Source organism: Panthera tigris, chromosome E2 (genome assembly GCF_018350195.1).
Source record: "Panthera tigris isolate Pti1 chromosome E2, P.tigris_Pti1_mat1.1, whole genome shotgun sequence".
Classification (NCBI taxonomy): Eukaryota; Metazoa; Chordata; class Mammalia; order Carnivora; family Felidae; genus Panthera; species Panthera tigris.
This window is the reverse complement of record NC_056674.1, coordinates 57,117,610-57,140,260: the sequence shown is the minus strand read 5'-3', so window position 1 is coordinate 57,140,260 and position 22,651 is coordinate 57,117,610. Positions and strand designations below refer to the sequence as shown.

The window sequence follows — 22,651 nt, the reverse complement described above, 5'->3', positions numbered from 1 at the left end:
CCCGTGCCACCAACCCAACTCATCGCCGTTGATGTTGACCTTGATCACGTGGCCGAGGTCGTTTTGGTGAGACTTCTCCACGGCAGGGTTAACCCGACTCCCACGTTCATCCTGTCCCCTTTGGAAGGAAGTCCGTGTACAGGCAAGTTAGGCTCCACCTCCTTGACTACAGAGCATCTACATAAATTATTGGGATTTTTTGGTTTTTGGGGTTGTTTTGAAGGGGAGATTCGCCTCTTCTCCTACATGTATTATTGAGTCAATCGTATATATGTAGTTGTTTTATTAACTTCCTAAACTTCTTTCGTGACACGTAGCTCCACAAATAGGGCAAGCTTTAGACGCGAGCCTACGTTTGACCCAGATTGATACAAATTTCATTACGTAGGACATTCCAGAAACGGAAAAACTGCTCATGCCTTTGTGTGTTTGGGATTCATTCCAAAGGCTTTTAGCCTGCTCTGTTGTTGAGAATTGTTCATCACAAAAGCTCCAGGGGTCATGCAGCATAAGCTCATCAAAGTAGCCCAAGGTCTGTTTCTTGGCGTTGGCGATCACTAGGCTTCCAACGTTTCCTTCAAATCCGCTCTTTTAACACAAGAAAATGTACCCCAGGAGAAGCCGGGGTACAAGCCACATCCTAAGTGAGTTTGGAAAATTCCCGATATTTCAAACTTACTCTTGAAATGAGCACCTACAGCTGAGGCCATGGGGGGGGGGGGAGCCAGACCTACGAAGGGGAGTTCCCCCCAAAACACCCAGCTTTTAAAGGGTATGCCATACAAATGTGCAAATTTCAAGCTTATATAAATATTACTAAAGCACGATGGTTAACCATACTAACTTGTGAGCCAAATCTGGCTGGCTGCCTGTTTTTGTATAGCCAGTGAGCTATGAACGATCTTCACATTTTCAATGGTTGGGGGGGGGGATCAAAAGAATTTTTCATGATGTGTGAGAGTTACACGAAATTCAAATTTCAGTGTCCGTCATTAAAGTCCTAGCCGAACACAGCCACGTTCGATGGTTCGTGTATTGTCTGTGGCTGTTTTGTGCAATGACCACGGAATCGAGTAGTTGTGACAGAGACTGAATGGCTTGAAATACCTTAAAAACATTTACTACCTGGCCTTTCACAGGGCAAGTCAGCTAGCCCTTAGTTTAAATTTTCTTTTTAATGTTTATTTATTTTTGAGACAGAGCATGAGTGGGGGAGAGGCAGAGAGAGCGGGAGACGCAGAATCTGAGCCATCAGCACAGAGCCTGATGGGGGGCTCGAACCCACGAACTGTGAGATCATGACCTGAGCTGAAGTGGGACGCTCAAGCGACTGAGCCACCCAGGTGCCCCAGCGAGCCCCTACTTTAGTGCTTAGACCAGTAAAAGCGTTTTTCACGGAGGACAGTTATATCACCGATGTTGCTTAGAATTGCCAGCTCGTGGTGATGGTAAGCAGACTGACTCTGTGCATGGTGTAGCCACTGTGAATATTACTGCAGGGTTTCCTGAGGGCAAAGCACAGCCAGGGCTGGGGGGGGGGGGTGCAGACAATGGGTGCAGGGGTGTCCCTGGCTCTTGAGGCCAGAACACTATCAAACCAACCGTGAGTAGGTCTGCTTTTTATCCCTCTGAGCCTGCTCGTGTGCGTAAGCACAGGGGGATCCAATCCTTCCGCTGCCTTGGCTGCAGGTGGCACAGACCTAACCCGAATGAGCTGGAGAGTGGGGATCCTTCACCGGTGTCGCTGGGCTTTGGGACACTTGCCTCTCCTGGACAGCTTCTCCTTGGTGCTCAGGCCAGTCGTGCCACGAGGGACCGCGCTTTACAGGTTGTCATCAGCCACGTGCAGCCCTCAGGCAGGGCTAGAAGCAGGAAGGAACTCCCCTCGCCGGGTTCCCAGCTGGAAAATGGCCAAGGGGTAAGTGAGTGGTAGGGAGGGTGGAGGCAAGGCTGGGCAGAAAGAGCTTGGCAAGGCAGGAGACCCTTGACACAAGAAGGGAGAATGTTCAGATGGCTTCTGAGTCCTTCCGAAGCCTAGACATGCTGTGTGTTCCCTTCTCTCCCACCTGTTGCCTCACGACAGCCTCCACCAGGACCAACCCCGCAATCTGACAAGGCGGCTTTGTGAACCCAGCGCCCCAGGAACTTTGGGCAGCTCCCCTGACAAAGGTAAAGCGTGAGCTTTCAGAGGGTTTTGTGGAAAAGTGGGGTTTGGGTGCAGTTGGAAAGCAGCAGGCCTTGGTGCCAAGCAGGGCCACGTGGAAGGGACCAGCATCAGGTCTGGGCTCCAAAGGGCAGCAGCGGCTCTGTTCTCTCGGGAACCACAACGCCATTCTGGAGCTCGGCGCCTGGGTTGGAAATCTGGCAAAGTTGACTCAGGTTCTCCGGGCGGGAGCGGGAAGTTTTCATGCTCACTGAGAGAGCGTCAACAGCAAAGTTTGGGCTGATCTATGATTTCGGAGTTTTAAGTTCTTTTGGAGTGAAACATTCACGACTCAAAGGGATCTTGATGGTACTTTACAGGTACAGACACGCGTCCTTGAGAAAGAACGTTTCTTGTGAATTTTAGGATCAGTAAAAAGCATCAGCTGGTTTTATCTGTCTGTGTCTGTCATTGGGGCCTGATGAGTGGCCCAGCTGATCCCGCAATCCTAGTTCTCTGTCTCTAGGGGGCAAGATAGGTATTTGCCAGTCAAGTGCTCCCTTGATTGGGTAGGGCGGGGGTTGGAGGAGGCAAAGGGGCCAGGAGGAGGCTGTTACTGAAGTCTGGCCTGGGTGAGGGGGCTCCCGGGGACATGGAGGGAAAGGGGTCGATGCAGGACCTATCTTGGAGGTAAAACAGAACCTGGGGAAAGAGGGACGAAGAGGCGTGGCAGGTGTTGACATGCACTGAGGAAGGAGGTAGAGAGGAACAGTTTTGGAGGGAAGAGGCTGAGTTTGGGTTCCGCTGGGCTGGCTTTGAGGTACAGCCTTGCAGAGATGCCTGCTAAGCTAAGAGCATATGGGGTCAAAGTGCAGGCTTGGGGGTCAGCACAGTGGACAGCAGGAAGTGAAGTCATGAGGAAGGCTGTTATCTCGGGAAGGGGTGCATGGGGAGAACACGGAGAGGGCCTCCCGCAGAGCAGAAGTCAGCAGGGGCTCGGTGAAAACTTCCTGGGAGAGGGGAAGAGAGAGGCCAGGGACTAGCGACCTAGAAGCCCAGAAAGGAGGGCTTTAATAAGGCATGCATGCGAGGACTGAAAGTGCCCGCTGTATTTAGGGACAGGGCCCCTGGGGCCAGGTGTCAGGGGTTTGAGGAAGGAATGGAAAGTGAACGAGTTGGGATAACAGTCTGGAAACATTCTGGAGTGGAGCGAGGGGGGTGGGGGTATTGGTGGAGAAGGGCGTGGGGTCAGGGACAGTGGGTCAGGCTGGAACGGATATGAGCACGGGTTAAACACCGCTGGGAAGGATGAGTTAGTGAACGCGGGCAGAGGACTCGGTTACCTGGGGGAGGGCAGGGGAGGGCTGGCACCCAAGCTGCGGGTTAGGGGTATCACAGGGGAGCCGCCTGGGTCTGGATCCGCAGCCAGTTACCTGCCTCTTCCCTCATTGTCTCCACTGGGCCCACTCTCCTCTCTCCCAGCTACTCCCTCATCCCAGCCACACCCCAGCTTCTCCCACGCCCCCCCCCTCCCCCCCAGGTGCTCCTCGTTGCCTCCCGCCCCAACCCTGCCCCTTCGCTCTCCTGCCCGCCCTCTCTGCTCCTCTGCAGCCGCTCCCGCGGGAATCCTGCCGCTCCCGGGTGCTCCTTCCGGCCTGCTGGCCCCGCCCCTAGCCCCGCCCGCCGAAGCGCCATGAGGTGCACGCCTATTGGCTGACTTCTTTCCAGGGCTCGGCCCCCTCAGCTTCCATGTCTGCTATTGGGGCAAATAGCTGCCCGTCAGCGCTGTCGCCTGGCAACGGGGGCGGGCTGCTCCGGAGGAAAATCCATGCCGGAGACCTGAAAGGCATGTTCCGCTGGGAGCTGGGCGGGGGGCGCTGGCCCGGCGGCCCGGAGCGAGCAGCTGAGCCAGGGGAGGGGTCTGGGGCGAAGGCCCGGGGCCCGGGAGAGAACGGTGCCCGGAGTGGGCTTGGGCCCTGCCCCTCTCTGGCCGCCCACTCCTCTGGGCCCCAGGGCGGGAGAGGTGAGGGGTTTGGGAGGACAGCTGCGAGGGAGGGAGGGCCTCCCCGCGTGGTCAGTCGGAGCACAAAATCACCCCGCGTCTTCTGCCTTTCGTGTGGTTAAGATCAGAGGGTCCCAGCAGGTGCTTACTTACCCCGGAATCCCCTGGGTTGAGGCCCGATCTCCGGGAAGGACGGTGGTAGAGGCGGCATAGACGCGGGAAGAACTGGGGAGCATCTGTGGGAGAAGGAGATGGGCGGGGGAGGGGGGGGTTGGTTATGTTGGACTGGGGGTGGGAGTGGGGGATCTTGTATTCTGACCACAACTTACTAGCTCTGTGGGGTGGGGGTGGGGGGGTAGTGGAGCTGGTGGCTAAGTTCACAGAGGGGAGAAAAACAGCGCCCCAGGGCTAACAGCCCTGCAGATAAGCCAAGTGGGGCTCCCTGGAGGAAGGGAAGCCAGCCTTGGGCAGAAGCAGGACAGGTCACCTTCCGGCCAGCAGGGACTGCGCGCAGCCTGACGGCGGGCCCAGGCCTGAGCTGACCCTTCGCAGAGGGCCGCTGGTTCTGGGATGTAAGCAGGGCTTGAAGTCTGTATGTCCTGATGAGGTGGTTGGGGGCCTTCCCAGAAAGGGGGCACTGAGGGCCAGGTGACTGCCCTCAGGACAGTGGCCCCTTGGAGGCAGGGGCTGGATGTTGGCAGCCAGAGGGGAGAGCACCCAGGACAGAGGCCAGCGGGGGAGGCTGTGAGGACTGACTGTGCTATCTGCGGCTCCGTTCTGCGGGAAGACTGCTCCTGGCTGTCCCCCAACACTGAGGGGGTTCCTTGCTTCCAGGCCGGGCTGCTTCCGTTGTTCCTGGGGAGGGACTCAAACTTGCCTTGCTTGGGCCCATCTGTCTCCATTTCTGGCACCCAGAGAGCCCCGTGTTGCCTCATTTAATCGTTTCTTCCTCATGATGGGGCTGGTAGCACTTCCCTCATTTTACTAAGGTTGGAAGAGGGTTAGTAACTTGCCCGTAGTTGTAAAACCAGCCAGTGTCTGAACTTGAGCTTGGGTCTGTCCATCTTGGCTTGCACCGTGACTTCAGAGCTCAGGCCCTTGAGCTGAGAAGCAAGCATTCAGGATTATCTGTGCACTTGGGCTCCGCCCCACTGCCCCGAAACTGCAAGGCCAGTTTCCCACCTTCAGCCCTGTAGCATTTGGGGGCAGGTAATTTGTCGTGGGGGGCTGTCTTGTGCAGTGTAGGAGATTTAGCACCCCTGCTTCCTACCCCCTAGACGTCAGTCAGCATCAGCAGCCGGACCTCACTGCCAGATGTGCCCTAGGGGACACAATGGCCCCCAGATGGGAACCGCTGATGTAAGCGGTCTTAAAGTGACATCTAGGTGCTTCCTGCTGAAAGAGAACTTGGTCTCTGTGAGCCTACCGAAGACTCAGGCCAGCGTCGGGTTGCCAGGCAAAGAGGCTGTCCTACGTACCGCGAGGGTCTCACGAGAAAACCACTGCCAGGGAAGACAGTTCAGGAGGTTGTATTTGGGGAGAAGGACGCATTGAAGGCCTTCATTTCTTCTCCAGAGTTGGTGAGGAAGACTTGGCAAGATCGTAGTGACCTAGGCGAGGCCAGACGAACTGCGGGACACTTGGTGCCGTTGTTGTGCCTTCTTTCAGAGGAGGGGGGCCTGTCCTTGGAACTGTTTCAGATGTGTCTGTTCACCGGCACTCGGCCGGCGCCAAGCACAGTGGGATGGGGGGCCGGGGGATGTTCTGAGGCTGATGTCCTCCCCACCATGTGACTCCAGGCCTGGAGTCCTGCCAGAAGCAGCTATGCACACCCTTCTCCCTCCCACTTGAAGAAACCTGTGTTGCCGGTTGGCCCTACTTCTGGGCCTTTCCCATTGTCTCCTGGCGCTGGCCTGTGCCCAGCCCCCTGCTGATGGTCTACACCTCTCCTGTCCTCAATGTTGCCGGCTCGCCCAGCCCTGTTCCTTCCTCACAGCCGGTTGGGCCCCCGGGAGATCTGGCCGGGCCACTCCGTCCTGCTGTGTTTTCAGACAACAGTGGAGGGACGTGTTCCCGTGGGACAGAGGAGAAGGTGGGGGGCAGAGGTGAGTGGAGGCAGACGAGGAGGGCCCCCTGACTCCGGAGCCCCGCTGGTTCCCCTCAGTGATCTTAGTCCGCCCCCCTGCACCTTTGTGCCCACTGTCCCCACTTCCCAGGGGAGCCCCCTGTGGGAGCCTGGAGACCCAGCCGGGACGTGTCCTTCGGGACATTTTCTCCTGCCTTGTGTTCTCCTTTCGATCCCATCTGACCCCTGCAGCACTTATCTGTCTGTCCCTGTGTGATGGGAAGTTCCTGCAGCCTAGCGCCTGCCTGAGGCTTCTCTGTGTCTGCCCGCACTCTGATGGGATCTGGCCCAGGGGACGATGAGTCACTTACTGCAGGATTAGACGAAGAAGGGCCTGGGAGGCGGGGCCTGTGGCCCCTTCGTGGCACAGCCTCTAGGTACACTGTTCCCTCACCTGGAACGTTTGGAAACTTCCGAGGAGTGGCGTTTAAATGCTGGTGGGCTTTTAGCTCCAGATGTCCCTCTTAAAGAGGCTGGCCTCCCCCTGGTAGGGCGATTCCTTGGCGGTGAGCAGGGAGGAGGCTTTCTCAGGATTTGGGGAACTGGAACGCGGGGCAATCAGATAGCATCGCTGGTAAAGAGAGGCCGGGGGGTGGTGTCCGTTGGGGATCCCATCCTTGCTGGTGGCTCTCCCCGGTGGCTTCTGGGTTTGTTTTCTTCTCCAGGCGGGACGGTTCGGCAAACGGAATTGCGCGAGCGGAGTCCCTGGCGGACCGTGGGGCATAGAGGTGGCATCCCGGAGCTTGTCCTTGGGCAGGGGACCGGTCGTGGGGGTAGAGCACGTGGCACCGATCCAAGAGGCCCGTGAGTGCCGTAGGGTGGGGAGTGCGTCCCGCCGGGGCGGGGGCGGGGGCGGGGGGTACTCGGGCCAGGCTGGCTTCCCAGAATAGACACGTGGGAGCCCGCAGGGCAGCGGGAGGCTGGGCCGGTCCCCCCGAGAGGCCGGCCAGGGATGTGACGGGCATCGGACAGGCATCCTGCCTGCCTGCTCTGGGTTGCTCGGGTGCTAGGCAGGTGGTTGTCGGGCAGAGTCTCTGTGACTTCCAGGTTTGAGCAGGCAAGTCAGGCATGAGCCTGGAGGGGGTGGGGGGGGGCAGTGTGAGCAGAGCCGGGGAGGGAGGGGCCTGTGCTCCATTTCAGTTAAGGCGATGCCAGTTCTAGGAAGGTCAGGAGGACGGAGTAGCCTTGGAACCCAAAGGCTGAGTGCGGGGGGTGGGGGGTGGCTCTCGGGCTGCTGAGAAACTTGAGGAGTGGAAGCATTTAGATCGGCTGGCCTGTGAGTGACAGCCCCAGACTGGGCTCTGCTTGCCCTCGTTTCCAGCTGCCTTTGTAAGCGCGCTGCGGTCCCTGTCTGAGTCCTTACTGGGGTCCTCTTTGGGGCACATGGGTCCCCCTGCCACGGTGGCTGTTGGGAAAAAAGATACCAAAATACCAGTAGCGTTGGAGAGGATATGGAGGAATTGCAACCCTCCTGCTTTGCTGCTGGGGTGGAAAATGGGAAACAGTTCGGCGGTTCCTCAGAAGTGGAACGTCGGGTTACCGTATGACCCAGCAACTCGGTTCCTAGGTATGTGCCCCCGAAATCTGAAAGCGGGGACTCGAACAAGTATCTGTGTACTATGTTCGTAGCGGCGGCATTCGCGACCCCCAAAAGGCAGACGCAGCCCCGACGTCCAAGGACAGATGCGCGGATACACCAAACGCGATCTCCCGTATCCCCGCAGAGTAATTCAACCGTGGGAAGGGATGATGCAGTGGCCTGTGCCACGGTGCGGATGAGCCTCGAAAACACTGTGCTGAGGGAAGGAGACCGGACCCCGGAGACCACAGATTGTGTCATTCCACGTACATGAGCGTCCAGAACAGGGACGCCCGTGGAGACGGCCATAGGGGGCGTCCGGGGGCTGGGGGAGGGGGCAGGGAGTGAGCGCCAAGGGGGACGAGGTTTCCTTTCGGGGTGACAGAGGTGTGTTGGAACCGGGTAGAGGTGGTGGTCACACGACACTGCGGGTGAGCTGAATATGCTACCAAATTGGGTCTCTTGAAAATGGTTAGTTTCACGTTGTGTGAATCTCTCCTCTAGAGGAAAGAAAGAAGAATCCCTACTGTACCCCGTTTCCCCTTGAGGTCAGCCAGGTCTTGGTGGCCTGCCCTCCCCCCTCCCCCCCTTCCCGCTCCCCTTTCCCCTCTCCCCCCTCCCCCTCCCCTTTCCCCTTTTCCCCCTCCCCCCTCCCCTTTCCCCTCTTCCCCCTCCCCCCTCCCGGGCTCCACCTGGCCCGAGGCTGCTCTCTCCTGGGCTGCGGGAGACGGTGCCTGTGTCTCAAGCCTGTGTCTCAAGCAAAGGCGAAGGACGGAATGAATGAGCCACAGCACTTGGCCTCCTGAGAGGCTTTTCTTCCTCTCTCTGCTTTTCTTTCTTTTTTTTAATGTTTATTTGTTTATAGAAAGAGTGAGAGCGTGTGCGTGCAGGGGAGGGAGAGCCGGAGACAGGATCCGAAGCAGGCTCCGGGCTCCGAGCTGTCAGCACAGAGCCCACCGTGGGGCTCGAACCCATGAATCGCGAGATCATGACCTGAGCCGAAGTCGGACGTTTAACCGACTGAGCCACCCAGGTGGCCCTGACCCTGCTTTTCTGACCCCCCAGCTGGGGGCAGATCCAGGATCACAGGGAAACGCCTGTCCAGTCCCACGTTCACTTTATAGGTGGTATTTTTAAGGCGCTGCTTTGATTCAAATACGTGTGATCATCCAGCCTTCCAGACGTTTTTCAAGTCAGGTTTTAAAAAATACGAGCATTTCAATTAACATACTGATTTTTCTACCTTTTCAGTGACAATGAGTTTTAGAACCGTGTTTTCTTTCTTTCTTTTTTTTTTTTTTTAGAACCGTGTTTTCAAATAACGCGGTCCAGACTGCTTGGCTGTCATGAGTATGCTCCAGGGGGCCAGGGTCGGGCTTTCCCACTTTATTTTCATCGACTCTGTTGCTGAACCACCTTGGAACATTGCTTAGCTCTGAGGGGTTCCAGCCCCTTTTTCCAGCTAACTCGGCACTGACTGACTGACCATGTGATTGTCAACGTTGATTTTCTATGACGACTGTGTTCTGACCTCTCTGACGTGATCTGTGCCGTGGTGTCTTCTGTAGAGAATTCTGCCGGATACAAGGAGACATGGGCAACAGCAGAAGCCAGTCGGGGCCGAGGTTTTGTTCACAGTTTCTCCCCGAGGAGCAGGCCGAGATCGATGGGTTGTTTGACGCTCTGTCATCGGAGAAGCAGCGCCCGGATACCTCCCCCAGGTCCTTCTCTCTGAAGGCACTAAAGGTGAGAGCGGGACGTGGCCGTTAGCGTGAACTCCGGAGCAGGTGCTGTGGCCTTCGGGCCCAGGTCGGCTCTCCGTGGTTGTCTGATGGACGTACGGCACCCTGCGAAGTGCGTCTTCTGTAAAGGGCAGAGAGGATGCATTCTCTGCTTCGCGGGCTGCGTGATCTCTATCGCGACCGTTCTGCCTCTGTGCCACGGTGCGTTGGGGGACACTTCCAGCCTGAGACCAAAGGGGCCAGCCCTGCTCCCCGTCTCTTAAACCTTTGTCACCCGATTTTCCTCCGAGACTGGGTGGCGGAATGTCTGAGCCAGATTAGTGGGTCCAGAAACCACAGGTTCTTTTTTTTTTTTTTTTTTTTTTCTGAGAGAGAGAGGGCACAAGTGAGTGAGGGACAGAGAGGGAGAGAGAGAGAGAGAGAGAGAGAGAGAGAGAGAGAGAGAGAAGGGCTCGTGCTTAACCGACATGGGGCTTGAACTCACGAAGTGTGAGATCATGACCTGAGCCGAAGTCCAATGCCTAACCGACTGAGGCCCCCAGGCGCCCCCAGCAACCACAGTTTCAAGTGTACTTTGCCTTCCGATGAATTTGTAAGTGTTCGATGTTCTAGGAATTTAATGTCCTCCTAACAAAAGAATGACGTGTAAGTTCCGCGTTTACCTGACAACGGGTTCAAACTGCCCATTTCCCCATCTTTGCACCCCTTTCCGTGGAGCTTTTTTTTTTTTTTTTAATGTTTATTTATTTAGTTAAAGAGACAGCACAAGCAGGAGAAGGGCAGGGAGAGGGAGAGAGAAAGGATCCCAGGCCGGCTCCACACGGTCAGCACAGAGCCCACACGGGGCTCGAACTCACGAAATGGTGAGATCATGAGCCAAAACCAAGAGTCGGACACGTGACCAGCCAAGCCACCCAGGCGTCCCCCATGGGGCTCTTTTTTTTTTTTTTTTTTTTTTTTAATTTATTTTTGGGACAGAGAGAGACAGAGCATGAACGGGGGAGGGGCAGAGAGAGAGGGAGACACAGAATCGGAAACAGGCTCCAGGCTCCGAGCCATCAGCCCAGAGCCTGACGCGGGGCTCGAACTCACGGACCGCGAGATCGTGACCTGGCTGAAGTCGGACGCTTAACCGACTGCGCCACCCAGGCGCCCCTCCCATGGGGCTCTTTTAGCAGTGTGTTTGGCCAGACAGAGGCAAGACCACATCCTCCTGGGTGATGTGGAGGTTGCAGTGTGGGAAGGCGTTCCAGCAGCCGCCTCCTTTAGCATGTGCAGAGTGGGAGCTGGGGGGCCTTTGGGGATCCCCAACATGCTCACTTTGCAGACGAGGAAATCGGCCGGGGAGGTTATCTCGGTCACAGCGATGTGCTGTGTGTGTGTGTGCGTGAGCATGTGTGTATAGATCTCCACTAAACCAAAGCACCCCAGTTTCCTGGGCCACCCACTTAGCTGAAGCAGACAGAACCAGCCAGGGCAATTACATTTTTTTCTTAACGTTTATTTATTTTTGAGAGAGAGACAGAGTGCGAGCAGGGGAGGGGCAGAGGGAGAGGGAGACACAGAATCCGAAGCAGGCTCCAGGCTCCGAGCTGTCAGCACGGAGCCCGACGGCGGGGCTCGAACCCGCAAACCGTGGGATCGTGACCTGAGCTGAAGTCGGATGCTTAACCTACTGAGCCCCCCAGGCGTCCCGCAACCAGGCCAATTAAAGGCATGAGCTCAGAGTAGAAATGATGTGCACAAATGTGTATGTATCACGGTAAGTGGGGTGAAAGGTTGATCAGAAAACCGGGCCACTGAATGAAGTGTCTTCTGGGGAAGAAGGGTGGGTTGCTTTTTCAGGAGAACCTGGAAAACGTTGACAGAACTGGGAGTACTCTGGAGGGTGAGTGTAGGAACCTGCCTTACAAGCCCCTCAGGGTATGCGTCTTGTCACACACCGTGCGGACACAGTCCGCAGTTCCAGGAGAATCCAGTTTTCAGACCCCGCTGCAAAGAAAGTTCGTGATTCAGTGTGTGTGTGACTTGCTCGCTCGCTCTCCATTTATTTGTAATCCCTGGAGCAAAGCAGATTTGATTGATGTTGGAGTGAAAACGGAGAGCCGTATTTATAGGACGTTATTGACAAGATGTTAATTAAGAATTAGACGTAAATTGGGGCGCCTGGGTGGCTCAGTCGGTTAAGCGGCCGACTTCGGCTCAGGTCACGATCTCGCAGTCCGTGAGTTCGAGCCCCGCGTCGGGCTCTGGGCTGACAGCTCAGAGCCCGGAGCCTGTTTCAGATTCTGTGTCTCCCTCTCTCTGACCCTCCCCCATTCATGCTCTGTCTCTCTCTGTCTCAAAAATAAACATTAAAAAAAAAATTAAAAAAAAAAAAGAATTAGACGTAAATAAAATGTAATTAAAAAGACCTATTGAACACCTTGGGTAAGAAGTAAGAGCTGGAGGAGAGCCGATCAGCTGTGCCCAGACACGTGTTCCACGCGTTAATAAATTCAGACACGTACGTGGCTGCCACTGGTCTAGAATGAAGAAAGTGCCAGCAGAGTGAGGAGTAGCCAATGGCCAGAGGCAGGAATGACGTGGCCAATCTGGTGGGGACTGGAAAGTTGGCAGGGCAGGCTGGGCACAGACTGTGGAAGAGCCTCATGGCCAAGAGGAGCCACGAGCCAGGATGCGTCAGGCATGGGCATCTTGGGGGGGGGGTGACGCCCTTGGGTGGGGGAACGGGGTCCACATGGAGTTAGCAAGGTTGAGTGCTGGAGCACTCATCCGGGAGCAGCAGTGGGTGCTCTTGGTCCCTGGTCCTTTTCCTGCGATCCCGCCACACTTAGCTTGGCCCCATGTAGCCTTCTCTCCGGTTTGTCCCCAACAGAGCCACCTAGGGGAAGCCCTTCCGCCGGAGATGGTCACAAGACTGTACGATGGCATGCGGAGCCTCGACCTGCCGGGGAAGGCGAAGGGGCCCAGCGAGAGCGTCTCCCGGGAGCAGTTCACAATGTTCGTGTCCCACTTGCTAAAGGGAAGCTCCGAGGAGAAGAGTCTTGTGATCGTGAAAATGATTTCTGCCACAGAAGGTCCCGTGAAAGCGAGAGAAGTCCAGGAGGTAGCGAGGCCGCGAGACCCTTTTGGAGGTTTCGTATCCTCACCTGGGGGCTTAGGATGAGGGTGGGACACAGGGAGATGTCCCCCTGGGGGGGGGGGGGGAACCCTGGTGAGGTCAGGACCCTGGACAGAGGCCTTGGTGAGCCGGAGCGTGAATGCCCTTTGTGTGATCTCGTCCCACCCTGTGGCCCATGATGGTCGGCATTGAAAAGATAAACGCCCTTCCCTGTGCTCATAGGACTAGGTCATGGGTCAGGGTGGAAATGTTACTCATGGTAAAACTGTGGTCTTGCAGTTCACGGAGGATCTGGTTGGCTCTGTAGTGCACGTGCTAAACTACAGACAGGAGCTGAGAGGCTGGACCCAGAAGAGGGGCCCGGGCCCCCCGCCCGGGGTGCAGGTGCTGGCCGCCCAGCTCTTCTCCGAGATGGAACTCCGAGGCAAGTGGCCCGTGCGCTCGCCCACTGAGGCCTTGGCGCCTAGACTGGTACCCCGCGGTCTCAGTTACTGTAGCCTTGTCGTGAAGCTTTGAAATCCGTAAACATGAGTCCTCCAGCTCTGTTCTGGATTATCTTCTGGGCTGGCCGTAAGACGTGCCTCGATAGATTTGAAAGGATTGAAATCCTGCAAAGTATGTTCTGCAACCACGATGGGATGAACCAGAGGCATTTGGGAAATTCACAAACAGGCAGAAATTAACATAATTGTTTCTACTGTTTCCTCTTGTTCTGCAAGGTCAGTAGTGATGTCCCCACTTTCGTTTCTGATCTCAGTCATTTGAGGCTGTTGATTTTTCTCGATCAGTCTAGCTGAAGGTCTCTCGGTTTTTGGTGGATGTTTTCAGAGAGCCCACTTTTGATACAGTTGGTTTTCTCTGTGTGTTTCTTCCTTCCTTTGTCTCTATCCTAGTCTTTCTTTCTCGGGGCTTCAGATTTCGTTTGGTCTACTTTCTTTAGCTCCCTAAGGTTGAAGTTTAGGTTATTGATTCGAGATCTCTCTTCTTTTTCAATATAGGCATTTACAGCTATACATTTCCCTCTAAGCACTGCTTTAGCTGAATCCCATAAGTTTCGGTACATGTTGTGTGTGTCTTCCTTCCTCTTGGTATTTTCTAACTTCTCTTTGATTCCTCCTTTGTTTGGTCTCTTGCTTGCTTAGATGTGTGTTATTTTTTTTCTACATGTTTGTGGATTTCCCAAATCGCCTCCTGTTACTGATTTGTAATTTCATTCCATTGTGGTTGAAGAACGTACTTGGTATGATTTCAGCCCTTTTAAATTCACTGAGGCATGCTTTACACACTAGTTTATATGCGGACTATTCCAGAGAATGTGCCATGTGCACTTGAGAATCATGTATATTCTATTCCCGTTGGATGAGAAACCATATGTGTTTGAATTCACTTGGGATTTAAAAATACCTTTTTTGGTTTGGTCTACTTTGAATGAATCCCAATTCATGCAAATGAATCTCTTGGCAAAGTAGATTTGTTTTATAAAAGCATTCTTTTATTATAAAGTTGGATTTTAAAACGCATTTTGGAAACAGGTCATATTTCAAAAACCAAGTGGTGAAATTTGGAACTCGGACAGAAGAAGAACAATACGTATAAAATATCAGTGGTCTGTCTTCTGTTACCACCACCATATCGCCTCCATTCTTCGTGGATAAGAGATATAAAACAGGACTGTAGATAGATGTGAAGCATAATTCAGAGTTCGTGAAACCCGTTCTTCCCAGATAAACTGGGGTGGGGGGTGTCCAGTAAGTTACCCAGCCACTACCCTGACTTGCCTGGAGAACATCACGCTTGGAAAGCTCTGCCAACTGGCTGTGTTGAGTCGAGGCCCTCAGAGAGCGGCTTTTGGTGTGGCTGTCTCCGGAACACCCGCTGGAGGGCTTCGGGGCTGGGCCCACGGGTGAGGCCTGGCCGTCTCCTGGGCCTCTGAAGCGCAGCTTGCAGAGGAGAGAAGGTGCGGCTGTCAGATGGTCAAGATCACCGCCGTCCAATAAAAATGGAATGCAGGCACTGAGGCGAGGCACACGTGAAACTGTAAATCTTCCAGTAGCCACGTTGAAAGAGGAAAAAGAAACAGGGGAGTTACTTTTCACGTGTCCAGAGTATACTCTGACATCAGCGGTCACCATAAAGGTGATCGGGGTATCTTACATTTCTTTTTGGACACCAAATCTTTGGAATCAGGGCCGCATTTTGCACTAACCGCCCAGCTCTGTCCAAATGAGCGTCACGGCAGGTGCTCTGATGGGGGTCGTGGATGTCAGTTGATGCGATGGCCCCACTGGTTGTGTCTCCCCCTCCCCTAGGCGGCGAGGAGCTTCCGGGGCCTCAGCAGCTGGACCGTGACTGTGACCGAGCCGTGATCGAGGACTGGGTGTTCAGGGCCCCCCACGTGGCCACGTTCCTGAGCGTGGTCGTCCACAGAGGCTTTCTCCTCCCGCGCTTGTCCCTCGATCTGGCCCCCCTGGTCCCTGAGCGTCACGTGGACCAGGAGAGGGTGTTTGAGAGCATCCTGGACGTGCCGTCGGTCATCTACGTCAACGCCCACCTGCCCAGGGAGCAGCGACACCGCTGGCACCTGCTCTTCTCGTCTGAGCTCCACGGGCACAGCTTCGCCCAGCTCTGTGGGCGCATCACCCACCAGGGCCCCTGCGTGCTGCTGCTCGAGGACCGTGATGGCCACGTGTTCGGTGGGTTTGCGTCCTGCTCCTGGGAGGTCAAGCCTCAGTTTCAAGGTGAGATTTGGTCCCCCAAAACCGCAGGCAGTAGCACGGGGTTTGTTGAGACTTCCGGCCTCGCGGTTGCTGCCTGGGGACCCCCGAGCCGAGCAGGGCGTGAAGCGGGGCTTTCTTCTGTGTCCTACCAGTGCGGTTCTGGATGTGGTCGGGAGAAAGGAGACGCTGCCTCATGTGGTCTGGTGCTTCCTGGGTTTCTTCTGTGATTCTGGCAGCAGAGGAAGGCAGAGAGGACAGGGATCCCGACCCCGGATTCAGGCCAGGCAGCAGTGGCCCGGCATTAATAAACAGCGCCAGGTCCGGGCCACGGGGAGGCTGGGGGCTTGGGCTGCTCCTGTCCGATGGGTGTCTCCTCCACGGGCCGCCCCCCCTTCCTGGACAGCCCGTCCCCTGCCCGTGAGTCTGCGTTGCTGCTTCTGTCTTTCCCTTCTGCCCTGGTTTTTCAGTCTTGTGACTTCGTTGTAATTCAAACGCTCTTGATGTGACTTTCCGTGCACTGGATGGTGGTCTTTTAAGGAAATTTTTCCGCTTCCGTAAAGAAAAGTGCTCTGATAAACATTTTTAAAGGACCGTTCATCTCCTGGGCAGCAGGCTGCTCACACACTCAGAAGTGATGTCCCTGCGTGAGCCCCGGCGTGTGGCCCGGGAGGGTCTCCTCGGCTGTGAAACGGGCCTTTCCTGGAGATTCTGGGAGACCCGACGCAGCCCTGTCCTCACATCCAGGAGCCAAATGGTTAATACTGGCCCTGAACAGGTCCTTAGACATGACAGACGGGGTGGAAAGGCAGTCCCTTGGGGACAGGGACTGCGTGTCTGAACTAGGTCATCTGTTCGTCCCCAGCCTTCTCTCCATGCCACTCTGTGGGGGCCTCCTGACCAGCCCCCTGGTGTCCCTCTCACCTTCCGGTCCATCCATCGTGTCCCAGCGCGTCTGACATGCTGCCCTTCCTCTGAGACCCTGAACGCTGCCCACAGGAGGTCGCCTCTTCTCTCCAGCCTCCTGACCCGCGCCTGTCCCCTGGTGCTTTGTGTGCAGTCTCCCCGGACCCCCTGCAAGCGGCACCCTCCCATCCTCTGATTCGGCACACGCTTCTCTTCCTCTCCCCCCGACCTGTTGGCATGGCCTCCTCGTTGGGACTCAGCGCGAGGTCACCTCCTCCAGGAAGCCTTCCCAAACGTGGGAGGGCCAGGTGCTTCCTGCTCATCCTCTGTCACACTGCACACCTCTGCACACCTTCCTCCACTCCGCGAGCTTCTGCGGGCCGGGACGTCGTGTCCAGGTGGCACAGCTGCCATTACTGGGTCGGTGGAAGGAGCTGAATCCCTGAGCTCCTGTTTGTTCTAGGATTTGCTTTTCTCTGGGTTTCAGAATGTCCTAGATCTTGAATCCAGTTGCTGCCGGGACCCCCAAGACTGCCCACGTGTCAGTGACTCCCTCGGAGCCCCTGCAGGTCTCAGGCTACGGTCCTCCTCGTGGCCGTGATTTATTACGGCAAGAGGACACGGGGCAAGGTCGGCAAAGGGACAGGGGCCAGCTTCCAGAGCCCTCTCCCCCGGGGTCACACGGGACACGCTCAGTTCCCCAGCAATGAGGCGTGAGAGCACATGTGAGGTGCCGCCCACCAGGGCTGCTCGGTAGGGACTCAGCGCCCCGGGTTGTATCGGGGGGCCGGTCACGTGAGCGCCCTCTGCCCGGCACGTGCCCAAATCCCAGAGTCCCGGGACGAAAGCAGGTGCTCGGCCTCAACCACACCGTTTGCGCAAAAGTGTCGGCCCGGGGAGCCGCTCTCGCCAGCTCTGGGAGTGGGGGACCCTCCAAGCCCCCGGATGGCGGCTGAGCGACCCTTCTGGGGGCCGCAGTCTCAGCCCTGTTGCGTTAGCTCACCTCTCGTCCCCACCCTCCCTGTCACCGTGTCTGGGGGAACGAATGGGGCATCCTCCCCCCGCCCGGCCCCGCTCAAGGCCTTGGGGGAGTGACAGGTGCTGTCCGCACGGTTGGGGGCTCGGCCTCAGCATTTGGAAGAACACGCCTATGAGTCGCATGGACTTCCGCCCCTCCCAGACCCTTTGGCATTAACTCCAGGCTGTCTCCGCTGGTTTTAATGTTTTATTGCCAAATGGGCTTAGTCTTCAGTAAGAAGGGTGGAAAAATGCCAGCTCCCAACTTTCCAACCCCAGTCTGTGCTGTTCCGAGACGTGAGGGCAGAGGTCCAGCAGAGGGCAGCCTCGCGTCCCAGACGCAGGTCAGGTTCAGCGCAGGAGCTGCCCTCACTGCTTGACGTTGCGGGCCTGATGTGTCGTAGCAGCTGCCGAGTCGCTTCCGTTTTGCTTACGTGTCTGTGGTGCGGTGGACAGACCGGCGGCTTTGGGCCGAGCAGACGGTCTCCCCGGTGCTGGGCGGGGGGCTCGCCTTCCCTGGCCTGGGCTCCCCGGCACCGCACGAACTGGTGCTGCGCGGAAAGGCCACCTGTGAGCGCCGCGGGTGGTGGCAGGTGCTGAACCCACGGCTGTCCCTTGGGTAGCAGGTATCCCTGACGTGACCTAGATGAGCCTTCTCTGGTGGCTTGACGGCTTTGCAGCCGATAATGACACCTTGGACCTTTGCCCCTAGGGAGGGAGCCCCCACGTGGCCCTCCCGACACGGCCCTCCCCGTGAGAGCACACCCGGATGCCCTCGAAGGAGGCCCCCTGCCGCCGACCACCTGCACTTGGCGGGCCTGTCGCCTCGCTTAGCGTCTGGGACCAAGGAAGTGTTGCTGGAAAGCCAGCCTTGGGGTTGCAGGACAAAGTGATGCTTGCACGGGCACCCGGGGCAGCAGGGTGGGACCAGGCAGTTCATTGGCCCGAAAACACCCCGGCCTTCTGGGGCTACATAAGCCCGTGGACTCAAGCCGGAGTCTTTCACCTGGAGTAAAGCCCTCTGTCGTGTGGCCCCAGGCTCATCTGTCTTGTCCTCTGACCCCGGCGCTCACAAACCCCGCAGTGTGGCCAGGGGCCCCTCGGTTCCCTGCCTGCCCATGTCTTGTCCCAGCACGGGGTCCCTCCTCCAGGAAGTGCTTTCTCTCAGCCGCCTCTGGTTCAGGATGTCCCTCGTGACCTTGGGTCCACCCCCCTCTCCTCGTGGATTTCTCTGGATTGGAGGCCCAAGGGTTTCCTGCCCAGACTCTGCCAGCTGAGGTATCCCCCCCCACCCCGCCCCGCAGAGCCCTCTGGGACTCGAACCCCCTTTCATATCCACCCTCAGCATTCATGCTGCCGGACAGCTCCTTCCCATGTCGCGAGCGGCCCGACCCCAAAGTACTGGCAGCTGGTTGTTGAGTTTCTTGTACAGGTGATTTGATATCAGGTGCCTTCACGATGTCCCCGGGGAGCCAGGCCTCAGGGCCGCGTTCTCACAACTGTGGGGAGTATCCCCTGTTTGGTCCCCACCCAGGGAGGTCCCTGGCCCCCCCCCCCCCCACCTCCATCCCTGTCCGTGGTGCTGACGGTGCTGGTAGAGAGGAAATCGCTGCGGACAGGAGGGAGTCCTGAGCCTTAGGATGCTGGTCATTTCCAGAGTGTTGACCGCCGTCTTCCCTGAGGGGCACACACACGTCCACACTCGTGCCCGGAGGGGAGGCAGAGGATCGCAGCTGCCCGTGTGTTCCCTTTCCGGCCGCAAGTGCCCCGGGGGCCGCTGTGCACCTGCAGGCTTCCCCCCCCCCCCCCGGAGGACGCATTCCTTCAGGCTGGGGACACATCCACTCAGTGTCACGTGCCCACTGGAGGGGGCTGTGCTGACGAGGCTCCTGCGTGAAGGGGAGACTGCTCTTTTGACTTGAGTGTACTCGGTGAGCGAGCAACAGGTGATTCCCCTTCTGTCTTCCTTGGTGAGAGCTGGAAGGTGTCCCCAGCAAGCCGCTGGTACGCTCACCACCACCCTCCCCCCCCTGCCCTGAGCTCACCTCTGGGTGCCCGGAGGTGGGGGGCTGGTGGGGGGACAGTGAGAAGGCCCAGCCTCTGCGGGGTCTGGGACCTGCCCACTGACCCCTGGTGGCCACAGTCCCAGTGTGCGGTGAGCTCCATGGGCACAGGAAGACCCGTGTGCAGAGTTTGCCTTGTGAGCTGTGGCTTGTTTGTAGTCCCTGCTTGTCCTGGTGCCCAGCTCACATTGGTGACCCTGCTTGTCCACACCCTGCTCACTTTCAGGGGACGACAGGTGCTTCCTGTTCTCCACCTCACCCCGCATGGCTGTGTATACCTCCACGGGCTACAACGACCACTACATGTACCTGAATCACGGGCAGCAGACCATCCCAAACGGCCTGGTAAGGACTTGAGGAGAGCAGGGGACGTGCCACCTTGGTGCTGTCCTTCCCGCAGCAGGGCCAGTCCTGATGTGCCCAGGCCAATGCTCTCACCGCGAGCCAGGGGAGCCGTATGCACTGGGTCGCGTGCGTGGGCCGTGTTCATTCTGCGCAGGTCTCCGTGCTGGCGTGACAGCTGGGACGGAAGTCTCTCCTGCACGGTCGGGGTGTGTGTCAGTGGCTGGTGTGCAAACGGTGGACGCGGCTCGTTTTCCCGGGGTCAGCTGGCCGGCCTGTGGCCTTTGTGGCTGGCCATGAGCTGGGGGAGGGGCATGCCCCGACCTGGGTCCCGCCCTGGACCCATCGGGCGTTGTCAGTGGGCGACTCACAAAACCGGGGTTCCCGTCAGGGTGAACACACCTCCTATCTGCTCTGTGCTGCGGCCGGAGACTCAGCCACGGGACGAAGAGGATGGGGGTGAAGGCCAAGGGTGGGTGGGGGGAGTGGGAGCTGGGTCGGGTGCCCACCAACGGGCCCCCACCTGTACTTGTGAGCCGGCTTGGTTCGCGTGACAAACGGGTCCCCTGCCAGCTCCCCAGCCTGTCTCTTTTCTCTGCTTCTTAACACAAAGCAGCTTTCGGGAAACTCCAGCTCTGTGCTGGCGGGTCCACCTTGTCCCGACGGAGACGCCCCCGTGTTCCTTCCCAGGCTGCTGCAGGGCCCCCGCGGGGCCGCCTGAGGACCCTGGAAAGGGCAGTTGGGTGGTTTCCGGAGCAGCACCCAGTGGGTCCTCAGTAATCAGCCCGAGAGAGACGCAGCCCTGAGAGTCGGCAGCTCCTGCTGTGGTCTGTCGCTCAACTTCAGTCGCCGGCCACCAGGGGCGCCAGAGGGCGGAGGCGGTGGGGACGTCGGGGAAGCTCATCAGTTCGGTCCCCCGGCTGAGCGTGACTGTGGGGGGGGGGGGGCGCGGAGAGAACGGGCATGAGTCGCCCCGGGTCTGCTTCCTGTGTCTGGTCCCTGCGGTCGCCCGCACCCCGTAGGCGACGGGCAGTGTCCCGGTCTGAGCGAGCCAGGCACCTGTCCGGGGGTCCGGACGCGGATTTTCCAACCTCGGGGTCCGTGCTGACCTCTCGCCTCCTCCTTTCGCGGTTGGGGTCTCGGGGCCGTGGCCTCCGGTTTTGGGCCTGCTCTGCTGTCACTGGTGCCCCCGGCCAGCGCGGCCCCGGGAGGAGGCGCCGCGATGACCGTCTTAGCGGCTTGGGACGGGTGCCGGGATGCTGAAATTGCCGCGCTGTGTGTGTGTCTCGCAGTTAAAAAAAGGCGGAGGAAAACCGCATCCGCCTCTGAGCCTCTGAGCCGCCTGGTCTCCGTTTGGGGCTTAAGGCAGGTGCGGGCGGGGCGTCGGACGGAGGAGGCGCTGACGCTCGGCCCCCACCCCCCCCCCGCAGGGCATGGGCGGACAGCACAATTACTTTGGGCTGTGGGTTGATGTCGATTTCGGGAAAGGACACAGCAAGGCCAAGCCCAAGTGCACCACGTACCACAGCCCTCAGCTGTCCGCCCAGGAGGACTTCCGGTTTGAGAAGATGGAGGTGTGGGCACTGAGCGAGGCGCCGGGCTCGCAGCAGGTGAGCGCGGGCCGTCGCTCCGCGTGTCGTGTCTCCGCGGGCCGTCTCTCCTCTCTCGGCGTCTCTGCTCTCTGCGTCATGTCTCTCCCCTCTCCACCTGTCGCATGTCGTGTCTCCGTGGGCCATCTCTCCTCTCTCCGCGTGTCGCCTGTCTCTCCGCGTCTCTGCTCTCTGCATGTCGCCTGTCGTCTCTCCGTGTGCTGTCTGTCCGCTCTCTGCGCGCCGCCCCTGTGCTCCTGCATCTGGAGGCGGTTTATCCGGAACTCATTCCCAGCGGCTGCTGCTGGACGGAGAGATGCCCGCGGGTGAAGGGCAGAGCTCGGAGTCCTGTCGGGCTCCGTGCGGTTTGGTAGAGGAAACCGGTTCTGGAACAGGTTCCTGCCCCAGGTGGGAACCCGGGCGGGTGCACAGCCCGTCTGCAAGATGAGGGGGCTCTGGGGTTCCTTCTCGTTCCGGGGTCCTGCGATGGGCCCTCTGCCCCTCATGACCCCCAACGATGGTTCCCAGGCTGGGGGGCACCTCACTGAGAGTGCCAGAGCCCCCACTGTGTTCTCCTTGTGGCCAACAGTGGGATACTGATCCTGCTGTCATGAGCTTGAAGTCAGCAGGACGTTCCTGCTTGTCCCCGGCTGTCGGGGAGACGCTCACCTCCCTTCCCTTCTTCCCAAGGCCCAGAGGAACAGGAGCATCCTGGCTGTGGACCCTGAGGCCCAGGCGCTGCTGGAGATCATGGGGCGCCCTCGCCACAGCCAAGGGCTCCAGGATGCCCCGGAGGATGAGTGAGGAGCCCCCCGGGCTCGGGCCTCCCCAGAGCTGGATCCCGGCTGCCCTGTGCAGGGCACAGCCTACAGACCCCTCCCTCTGTCGCACGTGCTCAAGTTCAACACAGAGCCATGCTGGTCACGTCCGGGACCACCCGGAACGCAGTAAAATTCCTTTGCTGCCGTATACGGATTGGTCAGTGTCTCTCCCAGAAGTCCCGAGGGCCAGCAACTTGGTCCTTGTGTTGTTTCTTGCCGAGGCAATCCGGGGACACAGACGCCGAGGCCTCTGCTGGAGTGGGCATTTGATGGGCACGTGCCTTCCTGCCGCGCAGGACGGGTTCCACGTGCCGAGGGCGCTTGGCCTCTGCTCAGGACCCTGCAGCCGAAACCGTGCCTTGATGTTGCATTTCAGCTGGTCAAGGGCAGAGGCATTGGGGTGTGGGTCTCCGCGCTTTTGGGGAGCAGCTTCCCCTGACATGAAATTTCTGTGTTGATAAAGCAGCACAAACAGTGTGCTGCG

The 22,651-nt window shown here is 58.1% G+C and overlaps 1 protein-coding gene and 1 long non-coding RNA gene across 8 annotated transcripts; one reads left to right on the top strand and one right to left on the bottom strand.

The window, feature by feature from the left end:
• Positions 1-1,294: 1,294 nt before the first annotated feature.
• Positions 1,295-6,969, bottom strand: LOC122234014. 2 transcript variants are annotated; one of them, XR_006211694.1, is made up of 3 exons: positions 6,665-6,969; positions 4,299-4,381; positions 1,295-1,900 (listed from the first exon to the last, which is right to left on the bottom strand). It is a non-coding gene; the product is annotated as an uncharacterized LOC122234014 (long non-coding RNA). The 2 variants fall into 2 exon arrangements; XR_006211693.1 differs by lacking the exon at positions 6,665-6,969 and adding an exon at positions 5,624-5,828.
• On the top strand, positions 1,839-22,651 carry MEAK7 (MTOR associated protein, eak-7 homolog). Of its 6 annotated transcripts, XM_042968136.1 has the most exons (9): positions 1,839-1,918; positions 2,084-2,169; positions 9,418-9,595; positions 12,470-12,700; positions 12,995-13,139; positions 15,025-15,453; positions 19,642-19,760; positions 21,188-21,367; positions 22,037-22,651. In XM_042968136.1, exons 3-9 carry the CDS (start codon positions 9,443-9,445, stop codon positions 22,148-22,150), a joined length of 1,371 nt encoding a protein of 456 aa, XP_042824070.1. In that variant the 5' UTR covers positions 1,839-1,918; positions 2,084-2,169; positions 9,418-9,442; the 3' UTR covers positions 22,151-22,651. The 6 variants fall into 6 exon arrangements, with proteins under 6 accessions (XP_042824070.1, XP_042824068.1, XP_042824073.1 ...); XM_042968134.1 differs by lacking the exons at positions 1,839-1,918; positions 2,084-2,169 and adding an exon at positions 3,928-3,989; XM_042968139.1 differs by lacking the exons at positions 1,839-1,918; positions 2,084-2,169 and adding an exon at positions 4,000-4,166.